Genomic DNA, 20,858 nt, shown 5'->3' on the forward strand with positions numbered 1-20,858 from the left:
CAAGGGTCACAACATGTGACCTGCAGGGAGACACGCAGCTTCCAGCATGTGTGGCTCACCCACCCATGAATGAAGGCATGCCAGACATCCCACGACTCCATGAATATTTTTCTGTATGCACAAATACCATGTACCTGCCTGGCCTTGAAGGATCGCAACACACCCCTAAACCCCAACAGTCGGCATACTTAGATTAGCTAAGTATCTACTTGCAGCCTCGGCTCAGAACACACTCACTAACTTACTAACAACTTTATTTTCTCTATTCAGACTAGCTGGGCGCCTGCTTGCGGCTTTGTACCATGCTTGCGTGTGTGTTTCATAAGTAAGCTTGCTATCGCATTTCCTCTATATGTGCTGTCGCTCACTTGGATTCATCTCTTGTGGCGAGACAAGAACCAAGAACCAAGAACCAAGAACCACGAACAGAGGCAGGGAAAGAAGCCTCCTGAACTGCATCTCTTTCTCCCCATCTGTAACAAAATAACTGTAACACCTGTCATTGAAAAGTAAAGCGAATCATTCAGTATAGGATACCCGGTACATAAGAGTTAGAGTGATAACTTGAAGACACTGAAAAACATGGAAAATGTTATATATGAAACAAAATCAGAACACAAAACTCTACCTACATTATCATTTTAACAATGTAAATGTGTGCATAAATGTGGAACAAATTAGAAGGGAACACAGAAAGGAAATGTGTTTTAAGGTAATTGAGTCATGGGAATATTTTTTTTTCTACTTTTTTGTTATGTTTGCGCAATACAAATAGGAGAGAAATGTAGTTGTTAATTTTAGCAAAAATTCTTGTGGAAGTTATATGATTAGTCTTAAATTAAAACACAAGCACTAAAATCATAGAGGTACAGTTACTTTTTATTAACTCAATTCTTAATTCGGGTTGGCACCAGAGTCATCACAGTTATCATAATCAAGCACTTTTTATGCACAGGGACTGTGCTAAGCATCGAACACAGACAGGCTCTTCTACTGCCCACAACAAGGACTATTCTCATCACTTCATCGAGGGTTAACTGACTTGCTTTATGGTTGCAGGCTTAGTCAGTCGTGGAGTTAGGGTTTCAATCTAGCCAGCCTGGCTCCAGAGTTGTGGGAGGTAATGACAGGTACGGTAATCTTCACCCAGCAAATGTAAACCAAGATGATGTTATAACTCTAAAATCTGGAAACTCACGGGGGCAAAACATTATACACATTTCCTTCTCATTACTCTAGCACAGCGATTTTCAACCTTTTTCATGGCACACATAGACTAAGACTAATTACTAATATTCTGTGGCACACCAAAAACATATTTTTGCCAATCTGACAAAAATAGGTATAATTTTGGTTCATTCACACTGGATGGCTATCATTGTGTTGATTGTTGTCACTTTTTTATTTGACAATCTAAGGGAAAAGAGGTGAGTGTCCCCGACTAAACAGTCAAGCTTTGCATGTTTTAAAAATGCCTGCGGGCAGTTGAAAATCGCTGCTGTACCGTTGCAATTAGACATGGCTCTCTGTTTGTCTCAGAGCTTCCAAGTAGAGACCTATGACTACTTTAGAAGTGCATGTTTACCGTTCATCACAATGAACTAAGAGAATTCATTTTATTAAACAGGGTCTGTTGTTACACTCAAACTCGCTATAACTTAGTTCTTTCTGATCTTTCTAATTGTGATTCTAAAGATCACATTGTACTCTACCCTTTGCTCAATAATCTTTGACAAAGGGCAACACATCTCTTTGTTTAGTTTACCGCCAATTAGGTACATGTAGGTGATGGAAATTGAATATATGAAACTAGAACAAAAGAAGTAGGGGGAGGGGAACAAAACAAGCAGTTAAGAGACTGAGAAAAAGAGGAGGAAACGAAAGAGGGGGGCTAAATTAAACTGGAAAAGAAAAGGGAAGAGTGTGACTGAATAGGAAAGAGGCTCGCTAGGTCAGAATCAGCCTACTGTTTTCTAAATTCTTGAAATGCTGACCTTGAAAATATTCTTCAGCTGGTTTACAATTGTCCGTAACTTCCACGTGACTCCGTTCCTAACCATTCACCTCCATTGTTTGGAGTAGCCACAGCAGACATTTGGAGTTGCCGAATTGCTGTCGCAGAACTCAAAGCAGCCTTTACTCCCTTTCTTTGGGTTTGGGGAGCCGGGGAAGGAGGGCTCAAGATTGCCTGTAGGAATGTTATTTCCTCAAACCGCTTCTCATCCTCCATTTATCTTGACTTTCGTGGTTCTGGGATTTTCTTGGGGATTCAACGGAGACGGGGGGGGGGGGGCAGGGAGGGGCTAGGGTTTTGCGTCCCTTTGCAAGCCAAATATAGAAAAGCAGGAAGAGAGAGGGGGTCGCTAAGTCCGCCAGTCTGAAAGATAGAATTTGAGACGGCAGGCGAGAGGGCGAGCTTTCCAGAAACTATTGCGGTCTGACAGGTTCGCAGACCACGAAATCCAGCTAGTTTACCGTGGTAGCTAGCAGGTTACCGTGGTAACTGTGAAATCGCGCGAGACAGACTCCGCGCCTGCGCACTGCTGCCATAGGGCCCTGATCGACGCTTCACCTGACTCCGCATACACCCTACGCTCACATCTGAAGGGTTTTACTGATCCGTCCCTGCTGAGTAGCTTCCGGCACCCTCGAGGCAGTGAGCGGGCTTTTTCTGTTGTGAGTGAACACACGCAGAATGATGAAATATCAAGTTCTTTGAGCATTTGGGAGGTGGGGCTGGGAGGGCGAGGGCTGTGCGCACGCGCGTGGCGGCTCACGTGGACCCTGCGCCCGTGGCAATCGTGAGTGGGAGGGGGTAGGGTGGCGGAGAGACAGGAGGACCCATGCGGGTGGAATCGTGACTGGGACTCGCGGGGTGCTGAGGTCGGCAGGCATTCAAGGTCTCCCAGGCCTAGTCGCCCCTGCCCGGCCGGCGTGTTTTCCGGTCTGGGGCTTTGGCTCCTGCTTTGGCCTCTGCCGAGAGTTTAGCGTCTTTTGGGGTAGCAGAGATACTAAGATAAAGCCCCACCTTGGCCCTTCAGTATTCCACAGCCCGGAAGTGGAGCCGGAGAACAAAATAACTACACCCCGTATGCTCAATAATAAAGTATCGAAGGTCCTAGATAACCAGCGCAGCATCCAAAGGGAGAGATTAACGCTGGGTCAGGACTGCAGTCACTGGGAACTGGGCCTGTCCACCCTACGCCGCTGGATCTAGAAACCGGGAGGCATCCCTGAGTCCATTCTCTGCTTTACTCCCAGTTGATCACTACGTTCCGGAGATTTTACTGCGCAACTGTTTTAACTAGTCTGTATTTCTGTCCATTCTGTCCGCAGTGACTCTACCATTATTTCTTACCAGGACTTCTTCGGAGCCTCTGCTGCTTCCACTCCTGGCAGATGACCCTCAAGCACCCACATCCATAAGGATCTGCCTTGCTTTCCTCATCCTGCCCCTTCTCTGCTTTATAATGCGGAACGGTTGCTTCCCACTTTAAGGCCATCAACGATCTTCCACCATATGGTCCTTACCTATCTGTTCTAATATCTCACTACTCTCTAGCCTCTGCCCCAGTGACTTGACTTCCTTTAATGCTGTTCCCCGGGCACTGTTCTTGGTGCTCCATTTGGTAGGCATTCTTCAGATATATAAAAGTCACCTCTACCAGGAGGCCCTTCCTGACCCCCTCAACTAGTCAGGCTTCTGCTATATGTTCCTTTAGTATCCTGTAGTTCCCTGACCTGAATGTTTTACCAAGCTGTTATTGGGTTGGCCAAAAAGTTCATTTGGTTGTTTCCATAAGATGACTCTAGAAGTGCTTAGTTGTCTTTTAACTTCATTTGAAACAATTTTGTCAGATTATATGGTGACAGCTGTCATATCAGCATGCATTTAAAAAAAACTTAACCAAAATTGGTGATTTTTTGTGTAGTCATTTTAATATTGAAGACGGAAGCATGCAACATTTTCAGCATATTATGCTTTATTTCAAGAAAAGTAAACATGCAACTGAAATGCAAAAAAGGATTTGTGCTGTGTGTGAAGGTGTGAACGTGTCAAATGTGGTTTGCGAAGTTTCATGCTGGACATTTCTTGCTGGACAATGCTCCACGGTTGGGTAGACCAGTTGAAGTTGATAGTGATCAAACTGAGACATTAATTGAGAACAATTAACATGATACCACTCAGGAAATAGCTGACATATTCAAAATATCCAAATCAATAAAGTTATTTGTGAAAATGAAAAATGTGTCTTTTATTTTAAAGAAAACTAGACAGACTTTTTTGCCAACCCAATACCTACTGATATGCCTTCCTCATAGATTCGATGCTCAGTGAGGTCAATGACTTTTTTTCTGTAATACTTTACGGGTTAGTACATTGTGGATAATCCGGAAATACCTGTTGGTGTAAGAAGGGGGGTCATGAGGCTGAGGGTGGGAGTAGTATTCCAGACAAAGGGGATAGTATGCATGAGGACATTGAGATGAGAACCTGGCTCAGTGGTGGGGTGTAACATGCATGATGGGGCATATTAAGGAGAAAGGCTGGTGGAGAGATGGGAACAGTGTGGTGGGCCTTCTATGTCACCTTAAAGAGTTTGCACTTGATCCTATAGGCAGTAGAAGCCTCCAAGACATAGCCCAAAAGGCATCTCAGCAAGAGCTTCCTTTTTTTCCTTTCCAAAGCCCGCCCTTCTTACTAGTGAGTACTTGTTTTTGGATTATAGGGCATGGAGATTCTGCTTATCTGAATTTCCTGGTTCTCATCTCCCCCAGCCAGATCTGAAGACAAGAGGAGTTAATGCTTACCGTGCTCTCTCTGCAGAGCACAGAACTGTAAGTATTGATTCTGTTTTGTTTGAATGCTGACACATTGACTTGTAGTTTGGCAAGAGCTCTGTCAGATCACTTTTGTCTTGTCTTCCTGACCACCTTCAGCCTGATGCCAGCCTCTGCCAGTCACCCTTGGGTTTGCACGAGCTATTTCCTGGTTCCCTGAGCTTGAGGGGAACATGGAGATAATGGGGGATGGGGAAGGCTGTGCAGTGGGGCTGGTTTGAAGGCAGCAGATACTGAGTCTCTAGCAATGAACATGATATGGACACAAACGAGGTCTGACCTTTCACCTCATGGAGCTGTGGAGAAGAGAGGTCCTGAGGCCAATTTTCAGGCCTGTCCAGTGTGGGAAGGCCTCCCGTCCTACACCTGCAGTTGCTAGTTCCAGTTCTGTATCACATTCACCCAGGCAACTTTTTGCAAGTCCAGATGCTCTAGGCCTATTCTCAGTGATTCCAGTTGAGTAGCTCGGATGTAAGGACCAACCATCTGATGTTTTAAAGGCCACAGATTATTTATGAGGTGCAGCCAGGATTGGGAGAGCCTAAAAATTTAGACTTAGAAACCAGCTGTGACTTTTAGCAAGGTATTTGACCCGATGCTGTGTCCTCATCCACACATTGAGCAATTATACAGTTTTGTGAGACTGAAGTTAATAGATGGAGAAAGTGCTGTATAAATTCTGACATTGCACAGGGACACTTGCTCGCCAACATCAGTAGACAGCCCAGTAAGTGGGAGTTTAATTGGGGAGGACTTAATTCTTAATACTGCATGGGGCCTTTCAGAGAGGGCAGGCCTCAGTGGAGTGAGTGAGGGAGTATCTGGAATGAGAGATCTGGTTACCTGAAAATAAGGACAGTTCCCATTCCAGACTTCTCCTGGGCTGCCTCATTTGCCCTCAGTTTTGCCACATGGGTCCCTATGGTGGAACATGAGGAAGAAAACAGAGAAGAGAAAGGAATTTGCAGTTAGCTCTGGGAAGGAGAAACAGGATATCCCCCCTGGACTACTATTTTACAACATTTTTCCAGAAAGGCTCCTTCTGGTTATTTTTCCTTAATGGAATGGTAGCTTTAAATTTCATGACAAAATTTTCCTAGTTTTCATCATATTGCCAGCTGGAGGAACAGTCGGATTGGATTAACTTTAGGAAGGGGGACTGTCCACCTGCCTATGTATCAAATGTTTTAGGAAGGATACACAAGAAGCTCAGGGTCCAGGGAGGGGGAGAGAACTTACAAGATGGCATAAAATGAAAATGTCATTTGCACTTCTAATCATGTACATACGTTACTGTTCATTTTTAAAAAAAGAAATCACATCTAGTTAATTATAAAAGGCAGAGGCTTCCAGGGTCCTCACAGATCGTGAGCTCTGTGTAGACAGACACGGGGACTCATGTGAATGAGTTGAGGACTTGTTCACTGCTGACTTCAGTGCCTAGAACACTGCATGCATGTCAGATATTTGTGAATGCATGAATGGAGGCCTAACTAGAGAGGAATTTAGGAAATGGTAACAAATCTATAAGATTAATACCATACAGTCATTAAGAGGATAATTTTGAACAAGTAGAAACATGTAACAATTTTAGTAAATAAAATTTCACTGTGATTGCAGTAATGTAAAACATTCATATATTGCCTATATATGAATAAAGACAGTCATATGAAGAAATGGGGAAAATAAATTACTTAATCTTAAAAGACAGGTTAAGTGTATGGTCACATAATTGGTCCTCTATAATTAGGCTTGCTCTAGCCTATAAAGAATCAGAAATAAGTACAGCCAGGATGTTCTTAAGACATGCATTGCCAGTTAACACTGGCTTCCCTTATCATTTGCTTCTTAGGAAGGATTTTCAGAATGGCTGTGGCTCCTCAGGCACCAGGGAGGGGCTCCGTTCGGAAGACAAGACCTTTAACTGTAAAGACTTCACTGAACAACCCATATACTATCTGCTGGAGTGCTCTGGAGAGAGAAGATATGCACTTCATCTTACAAACACTTGAAGATAGATTTAAATCTGTTGGGCTTGAGAAGATTGAGGATAAGAGTAGAAAGAAAAAGCAGCCTTTTTCAAAAAAACAAGGCAGAGAGAAATGTAGCATAGATGTTATAAGTGACGCTCTGGAGAGAAAACCAGAAGATAACCAACAGGTGTCAGGGTGGACTTCTGTCCATGTCAGGAAGCAGCTTGCCATTGGCGTTAATGAAGTGACCAGGGCTCTGGAAAGGAACGAACTGCTTTTAGTTCTCGTGTGTAAGTCAGTCAAGCCTGCGATCATCACCTCACACCTGATTCAGTTAAGTTTAAGCAGAATGGTTCCTGCTTGTCAGGTTCCCCGTCTCAGTGAGAGAATTGCACCTGTCATTGGCTTAAAATGTGTCCTGGCCTTGGGATTCAAAAAGAACACCACTGACTTTGTCGATGCAGTAAAAGCTATAATCCCCAGAGTACCCAGTCTAAATGTACCATGGCTTCAAGACAGACTTGAGGACTCCAGGGAAAATTCAGAGTCTGACTCTTTGGAAAACGAAGACAAAGACATTTTGGACACTTCCTTTGAAGACCTCTCTAAACGCAGGAGAAAGCCAACTGAAGGTCAGCAGGCTGTAGTGCTGCAACCCCTTAAAATAAAGAAACTGATTCCAAACCCTAATAAAAAGAGGAAACCACCCAAAAGTAAAAAAACTACTTCAAAGTAAACTTGTCACTTCATACAACTGGAAAATGACACCTTGTAAAAAGAAACCTTGAATAAATTGTTACTTTTACAAAGATTCATGGGAGATTGGTAATGTTCCTTTCAAATGTGTGAGGCTTTTTAGACAGCACAGAGATGCTGAAGCTTAAAAACACTTAAGTGCAGAAAATAGAAGTATGCATATGAAAAGTTGATTCTACGCCTGTGCAAATTCACTTTGTAAAAGGCTGCCACAGTGCTTATGAGCAAGAACATTTTCTCTCAAACTTGGAAAATGTACCACAGTAAACATGGTTCTAGTTAGTAGGGCAGATGAAACTGGATTGCAGATATGTCATCAGTTTAAAGGAAAGATACTAAATTCTAAGCAATACATTGTTTTTAGAAACAATACATCAGTTTTTATTCCCCATTTGACTTTCTTTCGGTGGGTATAAGCATGGGCTTGGGAGAAAGGCTTGATACTTACTGAAGAAGACAGTTAAGGTCTTTTGACTGGTTAGAATTCACCCTTTTACATGGTTAACATTTCCTTAGAAATTTAACATGTATAAAAAGTATGGTGATTAGGTGAAATGAGGCAGGAACAGAATTCAAAAACTGAGGAGCTTGGATTCTCAGAGGTGGGTCTGCAATGATGAGCATCCTTCATGTTGGGAAATAGAGCACAGTCAACACTATAGTTATGTTCAAGTGGCTGTCACACTGTGTTTGGAAAAGTTACTTTCTCTTATTTAGGGTAAAGAGTTGCCAAGTTTATTTTCAGCTTAAATTCTGGGTGACACTTGGATTATGCTGCCTCCACTCATTTAAATTTTACTGAATGCCATCCTGGCCAACCCCCCACCCACAAAAACAAAACACTTACGAAATAGAGCATTTCCATTATTGACAAAAGGATGCAGGGTGAAGACAAATGCTTTTTTTTAAATATATGAAACACTGCATGTTACACTGAAATTTAGTTCCAATAGCTCCTTAATAAACAGAATCAGTTTTACTGATTATTTTAAAATGTTTATTGATAATCTTAAATTACAGAGGCAACTGCTATTTTTAAATGACTGAGAAAAAATATGACTTCTATAACAATTGGAATTTTATAAGTGAATAAAGGAACAATGCCACAGTTTCATCATGAGGTAAGCTCGTGACAAGATTTCTGACTGACAATTCTGCAATTATTTGAAAACCTACTTCATATGACTGTTCCATAAAAAACTAAACATAAATCCCAACTGAGCCTTGACTCCAGATTAAGTTAAAATCCCATTTACTTAATGCTGGTTTCTTAAAAAAGTTTCAGTGAATTGGTTCAGTTTTGCTTCTTGAAGTTTTCGTCTTCTGTTAAATAATGGTTATACAGTTGGGTTGAATCATCCTAACTGAGGAAGAAGTCTTCCGTTGTTAAGCAAGTACACAGTGCTGTCCTAAGTGGCACTGGTACACGCACACCCTCTACTGGTAGCGTTAGGGATAGCACAACCTTTTGGTTGGTTTTTAGGATAATGAATGACAAGCTGCAGAAAGTGGCTTTTGGCTTGTTAGTGTAAATCAGGGTCAACAAAAATTTTTTTTTGTAAGGACCAGACAGAAAATATGTTAGGCCTTTTGGTCTAAATTGAAACAACTCTGCCTTTTGTAGCATGAAGCAGCCACTGGCAGTGGATAAATGAATGAGTGTGGCTGTATTCCAATAAAACTTGATTCATTCATGGATGCTGCAATTTGAATTTATACAATTTTAACATGTTACAAAATGTTATTTCCCCCCAACAACTCAAAAACAAAAAACCATCCTTAGCTTGTGGGCTGTACAAAACAGACGATGGACTGGATTTAGCTGCTAGCTGGATTTAGTTTGCTAGCTCTTGCCTGCTATAAGACGAGACTCGTTTTTTATTTAACTATTTATAACATGAAGGAAAAGCCATTATGTCTAAAACAATTACATTTTTCTGGATTAAACGGCCTAGGCACTGGAAGAGGGAAGGCAGGAAGAAGTATCTACATTGTGGTATTTGAGTCAAGGTCAGTATATGTGGCCTCATTTAGCATCTTTTTCCCCTTGGACTATTGACAATATGTGTATATATGTACACTGTGAAACTTGGTTTTTCAATTCTGGATAAAAACACCATCAGTAACAAAATTTGAATACTTATTTACAAATAAGACATTTTCCATTAGCATGACAGCTTTCATGATAAATTAAAGTCAGCATAAAGGAATATGTGCAATTTTGCATAAGTAATAAAAACATTCAAACTATCAATATCCTGATAGCACTGATAAGATCCACTAGGCATTTTCTTTGAGTTCAGTGCTTCCACTTCCTTTTCCTCCCCTATCCTTGCTGTGGCTGAGAGGAAACGAACTGGTGCAGCAGCAGCAGTCGAATCAGTTACGGTGCACGTACTCTTTCAGAGAACACATTTCGTGTTTGCACAAAACTTTGCTTTTGAACTAATCCACTGACATGTTGAAAATTAAAGTACAAATTTATGTGTCTATTGATTTGGGAACTTTGCTTTTGGAGAAATAAATGTACTAGTCACCAGTACATTTTCATCTTGCTCTTCAAGTAAATATCCACCACTCATCATTGAGTTATGCAAGTGCTGATTTCAGAACTGTTCCCAATGGTAGCGTGGAAGGTGACACAAGGAAAAATTTCTCAAATGGATCCTTTATTCTGTTACACAAACAGACCACCACTTGATAAACAGAAATGCAGCAGTTTATCTCCACACCTTAGCAAAGATTTTCTTATATGAGTCTGTGACTTCTGTTCCATCCATTGAAAGGGTCCCTTTCTAGAGAATGGAAAAATAGCTTCTCTTCATCAAGAGACAGCCGAAAGTCTGAAAATTAGAGGAATGTGCTCTTTGTACCCTTTCGTCCCTCTTTCAAATGGATAAGCCGTGAAAAAAAACAGAGTGTTAACATTCCAGCTGGAAATACATAGTATGGGTCATATACGGGTGGATGCTTTTTCATCTTGTCCAGTTGTTACTGACTGCATCAATTTCACTGAAGTTGTGCTTTTATTCTTCTTTGGAAAGAAGTTCCAGGAATCATTAAGTAGAATATTAACAAATGATGGTGTCAGAGTTCTAGAAATGGAAATATTCAACTATTGTAATACAAGTCCAACCTACAGGGAGGGAAGAAATGGAATAGTAAGAACAGGTAAGCACGAGAAATTAAATTATAATGTGGTATGATAGATCTGTATTTTTAAAAAGCTACTAAAAAACTTAACAATCCTAAGGGAAGTATGGAATTTCCTAAGTAAATTTATTAAGTTTACAAAGGGTATATCAACTTCTCTTACCTTTTCAGAATCTGTTCCTGGACACCTCCAATTGTACAAGTAATACTGTAAATTGCCATCTCCTATACCAAACTTGAGCTTTTCCAAGAATGTCTTATTTTCCATCAAATCTAGTGCATTGAATACATCAAATCCTTTCTGCCAATGTAAAAAGGATTTAAAATTGAAAATTTGAAAAGACTAGAGTGTTTTCTGTATTATGTATTTCAGCGTAACATTGAATGCCTCTAATAACCTGAATATGCATTTATAATAAGATTCAATGTCTGTCATATATAGTATAGGTTAAGAATTCAGTTCAAAACTGTCTCATACAACTAGCAGTGAATCTGATGGAGTCAGCAAGATTGTTCAGAAATACTGAATCAAAATGTAGTACACTGCTAACAATGACATAAAATCTATTAAGAGTTCAGAAAATATTTTGTTCCTGTTTTAAAAGGAACTGTTGCCTAAATGGCTCCATCTCCAGAACTATTAGTTACTAGTCTTTCTAAATTCTGACTTATCTTAAGTAACAGCCAAGAAACCAAAGTTGTAAAACCTTTAAATAGTATATCTGTCTTTGGCTGATAGTGGGAAACAAATTCAGTGAAATTTAATAGTAAAAATCTAATGTCTTTAAAATGTTAGATAATACTATGTAAAGTAATATACTGAGTTGGCCAAAAAGTCCATTTGTTTTTTTTTTGTAAAATGAAAGACACAGTTTTCTTTTTCACCAGTAACTTCATTGATCTGGATATTTTGAGAATGTTGGCTGTCTCCTGTATGGTAGAACACTGATTTCTCTCAATGTCTTGATTTGATCACTATCAACGTCAACTGGTCGGCCTGACCATGAAGCATCGTCCAGTGAGAAACCTCCAGCACGAAACTTCACAAACCACTTCTGACATGTTCAATCAGCCATAGCATCTTCTCCATACACTGCACAAAACTTTTTTTTTGGATTTCAGTTGTGTTTTAATCTTTCTTGAAATAATAAGGCATAAAAACATTGAAAATGTTGCATATTTGTTGATATTCAATATTAAATGGCCACACAAAAATTCACTAGTTTTGAAAAGTTTTCTTTTTAAATGCATGCTGATATGACAGCTGTCACAAAAAGAATTTAACAAAATTGTTTCAAATGAAAGTAAAGACTAGGGCCACTAGAGCCATCTTATGGAAAAGCAACCAAATAAACTTTCTGGCCAACCCATTAGATGAAGCACCTAAATTTCTGCTTCTCAAGGTTTTTACCTTAAATAACTTATAGGACTTTATTAGGAAGTAGTTGAAATGAGTAATAGGATCAAAGAATAAGGATAATGTTGATTTGGAGATCCACTAGTAATGGATTTTTTTTTTGGAAAAATAAATGATCAAATACTAGATAAATGAAAGGAAAACACTTTTGATGTGGTGTTCCCAATTTCTCATGAATGATATTTTTTCATATTAAGTAAAGTGCATCTGTCTACTGACTTCAATTTCTTTTTAAAGGAAAATGTTTATTTGTAGCAAGAATTTAACAATTATCCTAACTACCACATCACAGAAATAAAAAATAATACAAATATAGTAAGGTATATTATGAATTTAATTCCTTTTAAATTCTTTTAATTTGACCAGTAATCCCCTTAATTTTAAAAATAAAATCCCTTTAATTTTATAATTCAGAGACCATTTATTTAAATCAGAAAACTTGTTGCTAATTATTCATTGTAAAACAAACACTCATGTATTTTCCTTATGTCATAGGATTATATATTCCTTATGGGTTTTATATATTCTTATATAAGTGTTTAAATTACCTACTTTATACAAAATGTCTTTTTGGTTTAGTTGCAATAGAATTAATGATGAAAAGAGCCACTAAATTCTTCTTTTGACTCATGGTAGAAAGTAAACAAACAAACAAAACAAAAAAACTCAAATGATTTCTTCCTGTGTGCAAGAAAATACAGTAAGATGCTTTATGTACTTTGACACACATACTTGGAAAAATACATAGGACAAAAAGCAGTGTATCTCTTACCAATTTAGCTATAATGAGCGCATCATTCATGAGGTCCAGCAGGGGCGTCTCGGTGTGAATGTTGTAGAAGGAGTAGGCAGCTTTGAGGCTCTTGTGAGCAGGGTGGTGCATGACTGTGGAGGGGAGTGTGTAGAAGCTCAGGAAGTCAGTAAGTTTACCACTGGAGTTCTAAAGAACAAAGGGAACATCAAGTAAATACCTCCTAGAAGAAATTTTATCCATGCATTTGAGCTAACTTTTTGACTTAAACTATGACTTTCTGTTAGAACAAAAAAGCAGCAATTCATACTCCTCCCTTGGCAGTCTGATTTGGAGCCCTGTAGGGTACGCTATGTGGAGGCTGAGAAGGGCATGGGGTTGTAACCTTAGGCTAAGTGCTAGTTCATGATTTGAATAAAGAAGTTAATCAGAAAGATTTAGAAGGAAAGCTTCCATTGGGATGACTAGTGAGTCTCTCTAGACTTATGGGAAAGTGATTAGAGTAGAATCATTGTTTTTGCAGAAATAAGACAGCGCTAAGGATTTGAAGGCTGCCTTGTCTAACTAACAGACACTACATAACAGTTCACTTCATCTTGGCACAAAGTGAGAATTTTATTAGCTTAAAGCAAAGTTGGAAAGAGTTTGAAGCTGTTTTTAGAAGCTCGTGACAGGCACTGGGTACTGCACCAAAATATACATATGTGAATAACTGAGAAAATCCGATGCTATCAAAAATCAAAAGGGATGCAAAAGTGGTATTGATTTCATTATCTCAGGTATACTTTTCAATACAACCAATTAGTTAGTATTATTGAGCTGTTTTGGTTTACAGAGGTTGCATATAATTCAAACATATCATAGTTTGAATTATACAGCTGAGGCGGCTAGTCTGAATGCATGCTCAATTCCACAGGGGTGGATCACTGGTATTTGAGTGTTCTGACTCATTAAACATATTTTTAGACATTAAATTAGAGACATTAAGCTACAGTGATTGTCTACTGCACAGGTGGCAAACGCAAGGCCCGCAGGCCGAATCCAGCCCTCCACCTTGTTTTATCCTGCCCAGCACCTTGTTTCTACCCAGAAGCAGTGCCGAGCTCCTTGCCCCTAGTTAAGGAGTGGTTACATTTGTGCAGTCCTAAAATTACATTCAGCCCTTTGAAGGCAACTGTGAGGCTAATGTGACCCCTGGTGAAAATGAGTTTGACACCCCTGGTCTATTGTCTTGTATTAGCAGCTCAGTATTAGAGATGAATGAAAAACCTAAACTTTCAGCATTAATAAAGATTCTCAAATTAAAAAACAATACAACAAATTAAAAAAACTCACTGGATGGGCTTAATAGTAGAGTGGAGATGACAGAGGACAGAATCACTAAACTTGAAGAATTCAGAATTTACCCAATCTGAACAAAAAAAAAAAGAGAAAACAGACTGAAAAAAATATGAAGTCTCCGGGATCTGTGGGACAGTAACAAAAGAGCCAACACTTATTGTCACTGGAGTCCCAGGAGGAAAAGGAGAAAGCATGGAGCTGAAAGAGTATTTGAAGAAATAATGGCTGGCAATGTCCCAAATCTGACAAAATACACACAACAGGTTCAAGAAGCTGGGTGAGTCTTAACAGGATAAGTGCAAATAAATCCACTCCAAGATGCCTCATAGTTGAATTTCCGAAAAGTAAAGACAAAGAAAAATCTCAGAAGTAGCTATAGAGAAACAATGCACTACATATAGAATAGCAATTTGACTGACAGAAGATTTTGCAACTGAAATCATAGAGGCCAGATGAAGTGACATTCTTTGAAGTGCTGAAAGAAAGGAACCATTAACCATAAATTCTATAGCTGGTGAAACTCCTTTAGGAGTGAAGGATAAATAAGGACATTTCAGACAAATAATAACTAGAAGAGTTTGTTGCTAGTAAACATACTTTTAATATTGACCAAAGGAAATTCTTCAAATAGAAAGAAAATAATACAGAATCTTGGTGCATCAAGAAGGAAGAACAAACAACAGAAATAGCAGAGCCCTGACCAGTGCGGCTCAGCTGGTGGGGTGGCATCCTGCAAAGCAAATGGCTGCCAGTTCTGTTCCTGTTCAGGGCACATACTTAGGCTGCAGGTTTGGTACCCAGCTGGGGCATGTTCCAGAGGCAACCCATTGATGTTTCTCTCTCACATTAATGTTTCTCTCCCTCTTTTTTCCCCTCCCCCTCTCTGAAAGAAAGGAAAAAAGAAAAGAAAAAGGAAAAAAAATAAATACCAGAAATTTTGTTATACAATTGACCTTTGAACAATGTGGGGTTTAGGGGTGCCAACTCCTCAGGCAGTTGAAAATCTGCATATAACTTTTGACTCCCTTGAAATTTAACTACTAATAGCCTACTGTTGACTGGAAGCCTTATTAATAACATTAATAGACAGTTACATATTTTGTATGTTTTAAGTATTATATCCTATATCCTTACAATAAAGTCAGCTAGAAAAAAGAAAATGCTATTAAAATCATTAAAAATACATTTATAGTACTGTGTGTATGTGTTGAAAAAAATCTGTATGTAAGTGGGCCCACACAGTTCAAACCTGTGTTGTTCAAGGGTCAGATGTATACTACAAAGTATGCTTCAACTCTTAAGTTTTACAAATTTACTTTATGATGGAAACAAAAACTGTAACACCATCTGATACTCAGGACCCTGATATTTAAAAGTTGAGAATGTAGAGGGACCTTAATGGAAATGAAGTCACTGGAAGTGGTAAAATGTTGATGATACCAGTAGACTATGAGCAGTCACATGTGTACATGTAATATATCTAGAGCAACCATCATGAAAGCTATACAAATACACTGAATGTGCTAAAAATAAATCAAGATGGAACTACTAAAAAATTCTCCAAGTAATGCACAGGAAGGCAAGGAAAAAGAAACAGAGTAACAATACCAGAGGGATCAAGCAGAAATAAATAATAAAATGGCAGAGTTAAGCTCTAACATATTAATAATTATCAAATGTAAATGGTCTAAATATACCGATCAGAAAAGACTGGCAGTCCTGACAGGATGGGTCAGTTGGTTGGAGCATCATTCCATACACCAAAAAGGCTGCAGTTTCAATCCCTGATCAGGGCATATACACAGGATGCAGGTTCGATCCCTGGTAGTGGCATGTGTGGGAGGCATCCAGTCAATGTTTCTCTTTCACATCCATGTCTGTCTGCCTGTCTGTCTCTGTCTCCATCTCCCTTCCTCTCTAAAGTCAATAAACATATCCACAGTGATGATTAAAAAAACAAAGAGTGGCAGAGTGGATAAAGAAACACGGCCCAACTTCATGCTGTTTGTAAGACACTTGCTTCAAATTCAATGACATAGATTGAAAGTAAAAGGACTACCAAAAGATATATCATATAAACATTAATGTTTAAAAAGTAGAAATGGCTATATTAATATTCAATAAAATGACTTAAGAGCAAAGAAATGACTAGAGACCAAGAAGGATATTACGTGATGATAAAAAGATTGATCCACTAAGTAGACATAAAGGTCCGAAAGGTATAAGTACCAAAAAACCTCCAAATATATTAAGAAAAACTGACAGAACTGTGAGGAGAAACAGACAAACACACAATTGTAGCTGGGAACTTCTATAGCTCTTTCATCAAGTAGAACTGCTAAAAAGAAAATCAGTAAGAATATTAAAAATCTGAACACAATCAACAGGATCTAACTGGCACACATGGAACATTCCACCTAAAAAGAACAGAATATACATCTCATTAGCACACAGAACATATTAGGTCCACAGACCAAATGTGCCTAGAAGAAACCTCAAGAAGCCCAACAGAGCAGAAATCATACAGTGCACGTTCTCCAACCATAATGGAATGAAACTAGAAATCAACTGGAATTCCCTAAGCACATCAAAACTGAACAGCGGAATTTAAGTAATCCATGAATCAAAGAGTCTCAAAGGAAATTAAAAAAAAATACACAGATGTGAATAAAAATGAAAATAGAACATACCAAAATATGTAGGATTAAGGGATTAAGTTAAAGCAGTACAGAGAGGGATACTTACAGAAATAAATGCTTACACTGTAATAGGGGAAAGTTTGAATAATCTAGTCTCTCCCTCAAGGTATGAAGAAAAAGTGGGGAAAAAACCCCCCTCAAAATCCAAAGCATGTAGAAGAAAATAATCACAGAATCAGAAATCAATGACACTGAAAATAGGAACATAACAGAGAAAATCAATGAAACAAAAGCCTGCTTCTTGGAAAAAATATCAGTAAAATTGATGCAATGCTAGTAAGACTAACAAAAATAAAGAGAAAGTGTAAATCATCAATAGAAAGAATGAAATAGGAATTACCACTACAGATCTGGCAGCCATTAAAATAATAACAGAGGAGTACTATGAACAAGTTTCCTCTAATTTGACAATTTCGAAGAAATGGACCAATTCCTCAAAAACCACCAACTATTAAAACTCCATCAAGATGAAATAGATTATCTGAATAGTCCTTATTTTAAAAAACACATTCTCTAAGGTTAGATGGTTTTAGCTGGAGAATTCTAGCAAACATTTAAGGAAATATCACCAATTCTACACAATCTCTTCTTGAAAACATAAGAGGAAGTAATACTTCCCAGCTCATTTTATTAGGCCAGTATTATCCTGATGCCTAAACCACACAATTGAGAATACAAAAACAAAAACAAAAACCACAAAAAAACTTGAAACCCCTGCAGACCAAATATCTCTCAAGGGCTCAAAAAATACTCAACAAAATATCAATAATCCAAATTCAAAAATGTATAGAAAGTATACACCATAATCAAGTGGATTTTTTCTAGTAATGTAAGGGTGGACAAACAGCTGAAAATCAATCAATGTAATATATCATCAGACTAAAGAAGAAAACTCATGATCGTAGCGATTGAAGAGTGAAATTCACTGGGGAAAATTCAACACCCATTCATGATAAGAACTCTCAGTAAGTTAGGAATAGAGGGGGATAATTGCAAACTGGTAAGGTGTACTGACAAAAATTCTACAGCTAACATCATACCAAATGGTGGAAGTCTGAATGCTTTCTGCCTAATATGAAGATCAATGCAAGGATGTCAACCTTTACCGCTCTTATTCAACAATGTATTGGAAGACCCAGACTCTAAATAAAAGGAATACAGATGAAAAGAGAAGATATAAAACTGTTCTAATTTGCAGATGACATGATTGTGTATGTAGAAATCTCAAGAAATCTGCCCAATAAACTGGAACTAATAAGTGATTTTGGCAAGATTGCAGAATATAAAATCAACACAGAAAAAGCCATTGTATTTGTATATACTAATGATGAACATGCTGAAACCAAAATTAACCCTGTGGAGGTCATGGTCAAAAAAATTACACTGTAGGTCACACGTTTCCAGGAGATACATTCATTACTAGTATGTGCTGAAATGCAAAAAAAATAATAATAATAAAAAATAAAAAATAAAAAAATAAAAACACTGCAAATTTGCATTTATTATATTTATAGAATAAAATACATGATTTTTATTTATTTTCAGTTACAATCTATAAGTTAAACAAAGAAATATAAAAACATAAAGAATAAAAAATTTTCTTTTCAAATAACAAAAACATGGGTATTGCTAAAAATTACAACCAAAAAATGTCTTTAATGTTAATCAGAATCTTCAATAGTTGGCTTTGCAAAACGTTTGTAACACCCATTGCAAATAATATTGCTTTGCTCAAGGCATAAATACTTTATACAACACTTGCAAAAATATTTTGATAAGTCACTTTGGATGTATAGCCCCTAACACATCTTTTTCTTTTTCTGTTTGTCTATGCTGTCATTAGTTCCCTTCAATTTGTGTTTGAAACTGATAAACTTTCAGGTGTAAAGGCTTGTGCACACCTGTAGAGATTTCTGAACACTTTTTTATTTGTTCTGACACTAACTGCATGAGATTTCTAATAAATATTCCTTAATTTCCTAAGGAATAGGAAATAATAAATATTTCTAATATTTATTAGAAATATCCCTAAATATTTCTAATAAATATGCCTTATTTTCACATTGCTGTTCAGCATATGAATAGTCTGAGCATTTATTCCTGCAATATTCAAAACTGTGTAGAATATAAATAACCACAGACCATCTTTTGGTGTTCCTGGCCACACTATATGCACCTATCATTTGGTCCACAGTGTCAATTACCGTCTTCAGTTGGTTGTAATATTCTATTATATCAGGCTTTCGTGAATCTAAATTTACGATGTCATCGAAATGCATACTTGAAACTAAAATTATATTTTTCCTCTTTTGGGTATATGAGATATATAAGTGTGCAATCTCCACTAAAAGCAATAAGTTGGATTTTTCAGGCCTGTTTTTAGAAGACACAAATTAAGGAGGTAGTTGGCGTTTATTCTTATGAGCAGTACCTACACATGAAAGTCACTTCTTTTTCAAGTCACGGATAAGGTTTATATCAGTGAACCAGTTACCTGCTGTAATGTTACTTTCTGAGGAGTAAATGGGTTCTGCAAGTCACTTGAATATGTCTGCTGGTTTATTACTAATCAAGTAAGGACCTTTGGGCTGCTTACTGGCATATGTTTCAAGATTTCCTGTGTAAAATACCTTTGAATCAACCATAGTAAAATATTTATACCATATTTATTGGGCTCAGATGGAATATATTGTCTAAACCCACAAACTCTCTAAATCCAGGTAGCATTCCTTCTGTTATTACATCCTATACCATAGATAAATAATTTACAATTCTTTACAAATGCTGAGAAAACGTCTCTCACAGCTGCTAATTTGTCTACTTTTAGGAGTTCTAAGCAGGTAAGTTTGTCATCAAACTTGATACAATTATGAATAAATCTAAATCTCCAGAAAGATGTCATAAATCTAAAAAGTTCAATCTCACTACCATTTGTAGCCCATAAATCCTGTAAATTTAGCCAACTGCTGCTATGTAAACCAGCTAGCTATGGGCCTAAAAATGCTTTTAATTCGATTTTATCTATTCATTTAGCATCTCTTTCTCATGAAAACCAGCTCAGGATAGGATCAATGTATTTATTTGTGTATAGTAAGATTAGATCTAAAATATCAATTGTGATGAAGCAGTTCCAAGTTTCAAGTTCTGTCTTGGCATTTTTTGTGTGTTTGGCCAAACTAATGATGGAAGTCGACACAAAATAGTCTATGACCGTTTTCTAATTTGTCTTCTTACTGGATTTTCCCTCCATTCTGAATCTTTTTTCTTTCCAAAAAAACATACTCTTCATTCATGTCTAATTAATCTTTACTTTCTACACTAAAACTACCTTACTCAGTATCCAAATCTTCTGAATAAACTTCCACATAAACTTCATCTTCTAAATCACTTTCATTTTAACATTCAACTTTTTTCCATTCTCATCATCAGACTCGAGTAGCATTTGCTGAAGTTCTTAAATATCTCTTGGATTATTGAGTCAATATATTTTTCCAGCCATTTTCAACAATAAATTAAAAAAAGAAACAAAACACTACTTTGAAGCTCATGAAAAAAAAACAACAAACTAGTAAACACTGACTTTGGAGTTTGTGGTATCTTTCAGATACAACTTATTATCAAATATCACATGCTTTTACAAAACACATGTTATAGCCAAACTGATAGCTTAAATGTATGGCTTAACATTAGTCACATACAAACGTGCAGCTAGTCGTGACCTTGAACCTATGCACCTAATACCTAATATATGTAATAATATTTAAGACAAGAGTTTGTATCTCTCATATCAGCTGCATCTTTTGCAGGGTTGAAAACAGGATACCATCATAATCACTCCAAGGAAAATGAAGCATCCAGGTATACACTTAAGAAAATATGAAAATCACACCAAGACACATTATAATTAAAATGGCAAAAGTTAAAGA

At 37.7% G+C, this 20,858-nt stretch overlaps 2 protein-coding genes across 6 annotated transcripts in view; one reads left to right on the top strand and one right to left on the bottom strand.

Annotated features, from left to right (window-relative positions):
- Positions 1 to 4,730: 4,730 nt before the first annotated feature.
- Positions 4,731 to 20,858, bottom strand: part of NMT2 (N-myristoyltransferase 2) — a 74,798-nt gene continuing 58,670 nt past the window's right edge. For 2 of the 5 annotated variants that reach the window (XM_036024095.1, XM_036024099.1), the window contains 3 exons: positions 12,914 to 13,081; positions 10,888 to 11,025; positions 4,731 to 5,786 (listed from right to left, as the gene is read on the bottom strand). In XM_036024095.1, coding sequence (XP_035879988.1) covers positions 5,682 to 5,786; positions 10,888 to 11,025; positions 12,914 to 13,081 — 411 coding nt within the window. In that variant the 3' untranslated portion in view covers positions 4,731 to 5,681. Of the gene's footprint in view, positions 5,787 to 8,545; positions 10,708 to 10,887; positions 11,026 to 12,913; positions 13,082 to 20,858 lie in introns of those variants that run through there. The other 3 variants (XM_028506002.2, XM_028506003.2, XM_036024110.1) reach the window with 2 other exon arrangements.
- RPP38 (ribonuclease P/MRP subunit p38) lies at positions 4,743 to 7,626 on the top strand. The gene is made up of 2 exons (XM_028506004.2): positions 4,743 to 4,839; positions 6,695 to 7,626. Exon 2 carries the CDS (start codon positions 6,709 to 6,711, stop codon positions 7,549 to 7,551), a length of 843 nt encoding a protein of 280 aa, XP_028361805.1. The 5' UTR covers positions 4,743 to 4,839; positions 6,695 to 6,708; the 3' UTR covers positions 7,552 to 7,626.

The sequence above is a fragment of the Phyllostomus discolor genome, chromosome 1, assembly GCF_004126475.2.
Source record: "Phyllostomus discolor isolate MPI-MPIP mPhyDis1 chromosome 1, mPhyDis1.pri.v3, whole genome shotgun sequence".
Classification (NCBI taxonomy): domain Eukaryota; kingdom Metazoa; phylum Chordata; class Mammalia; order Chiroptera; family Phyllostomidae; genus Phyllostomus; species Phyllostomus discolor.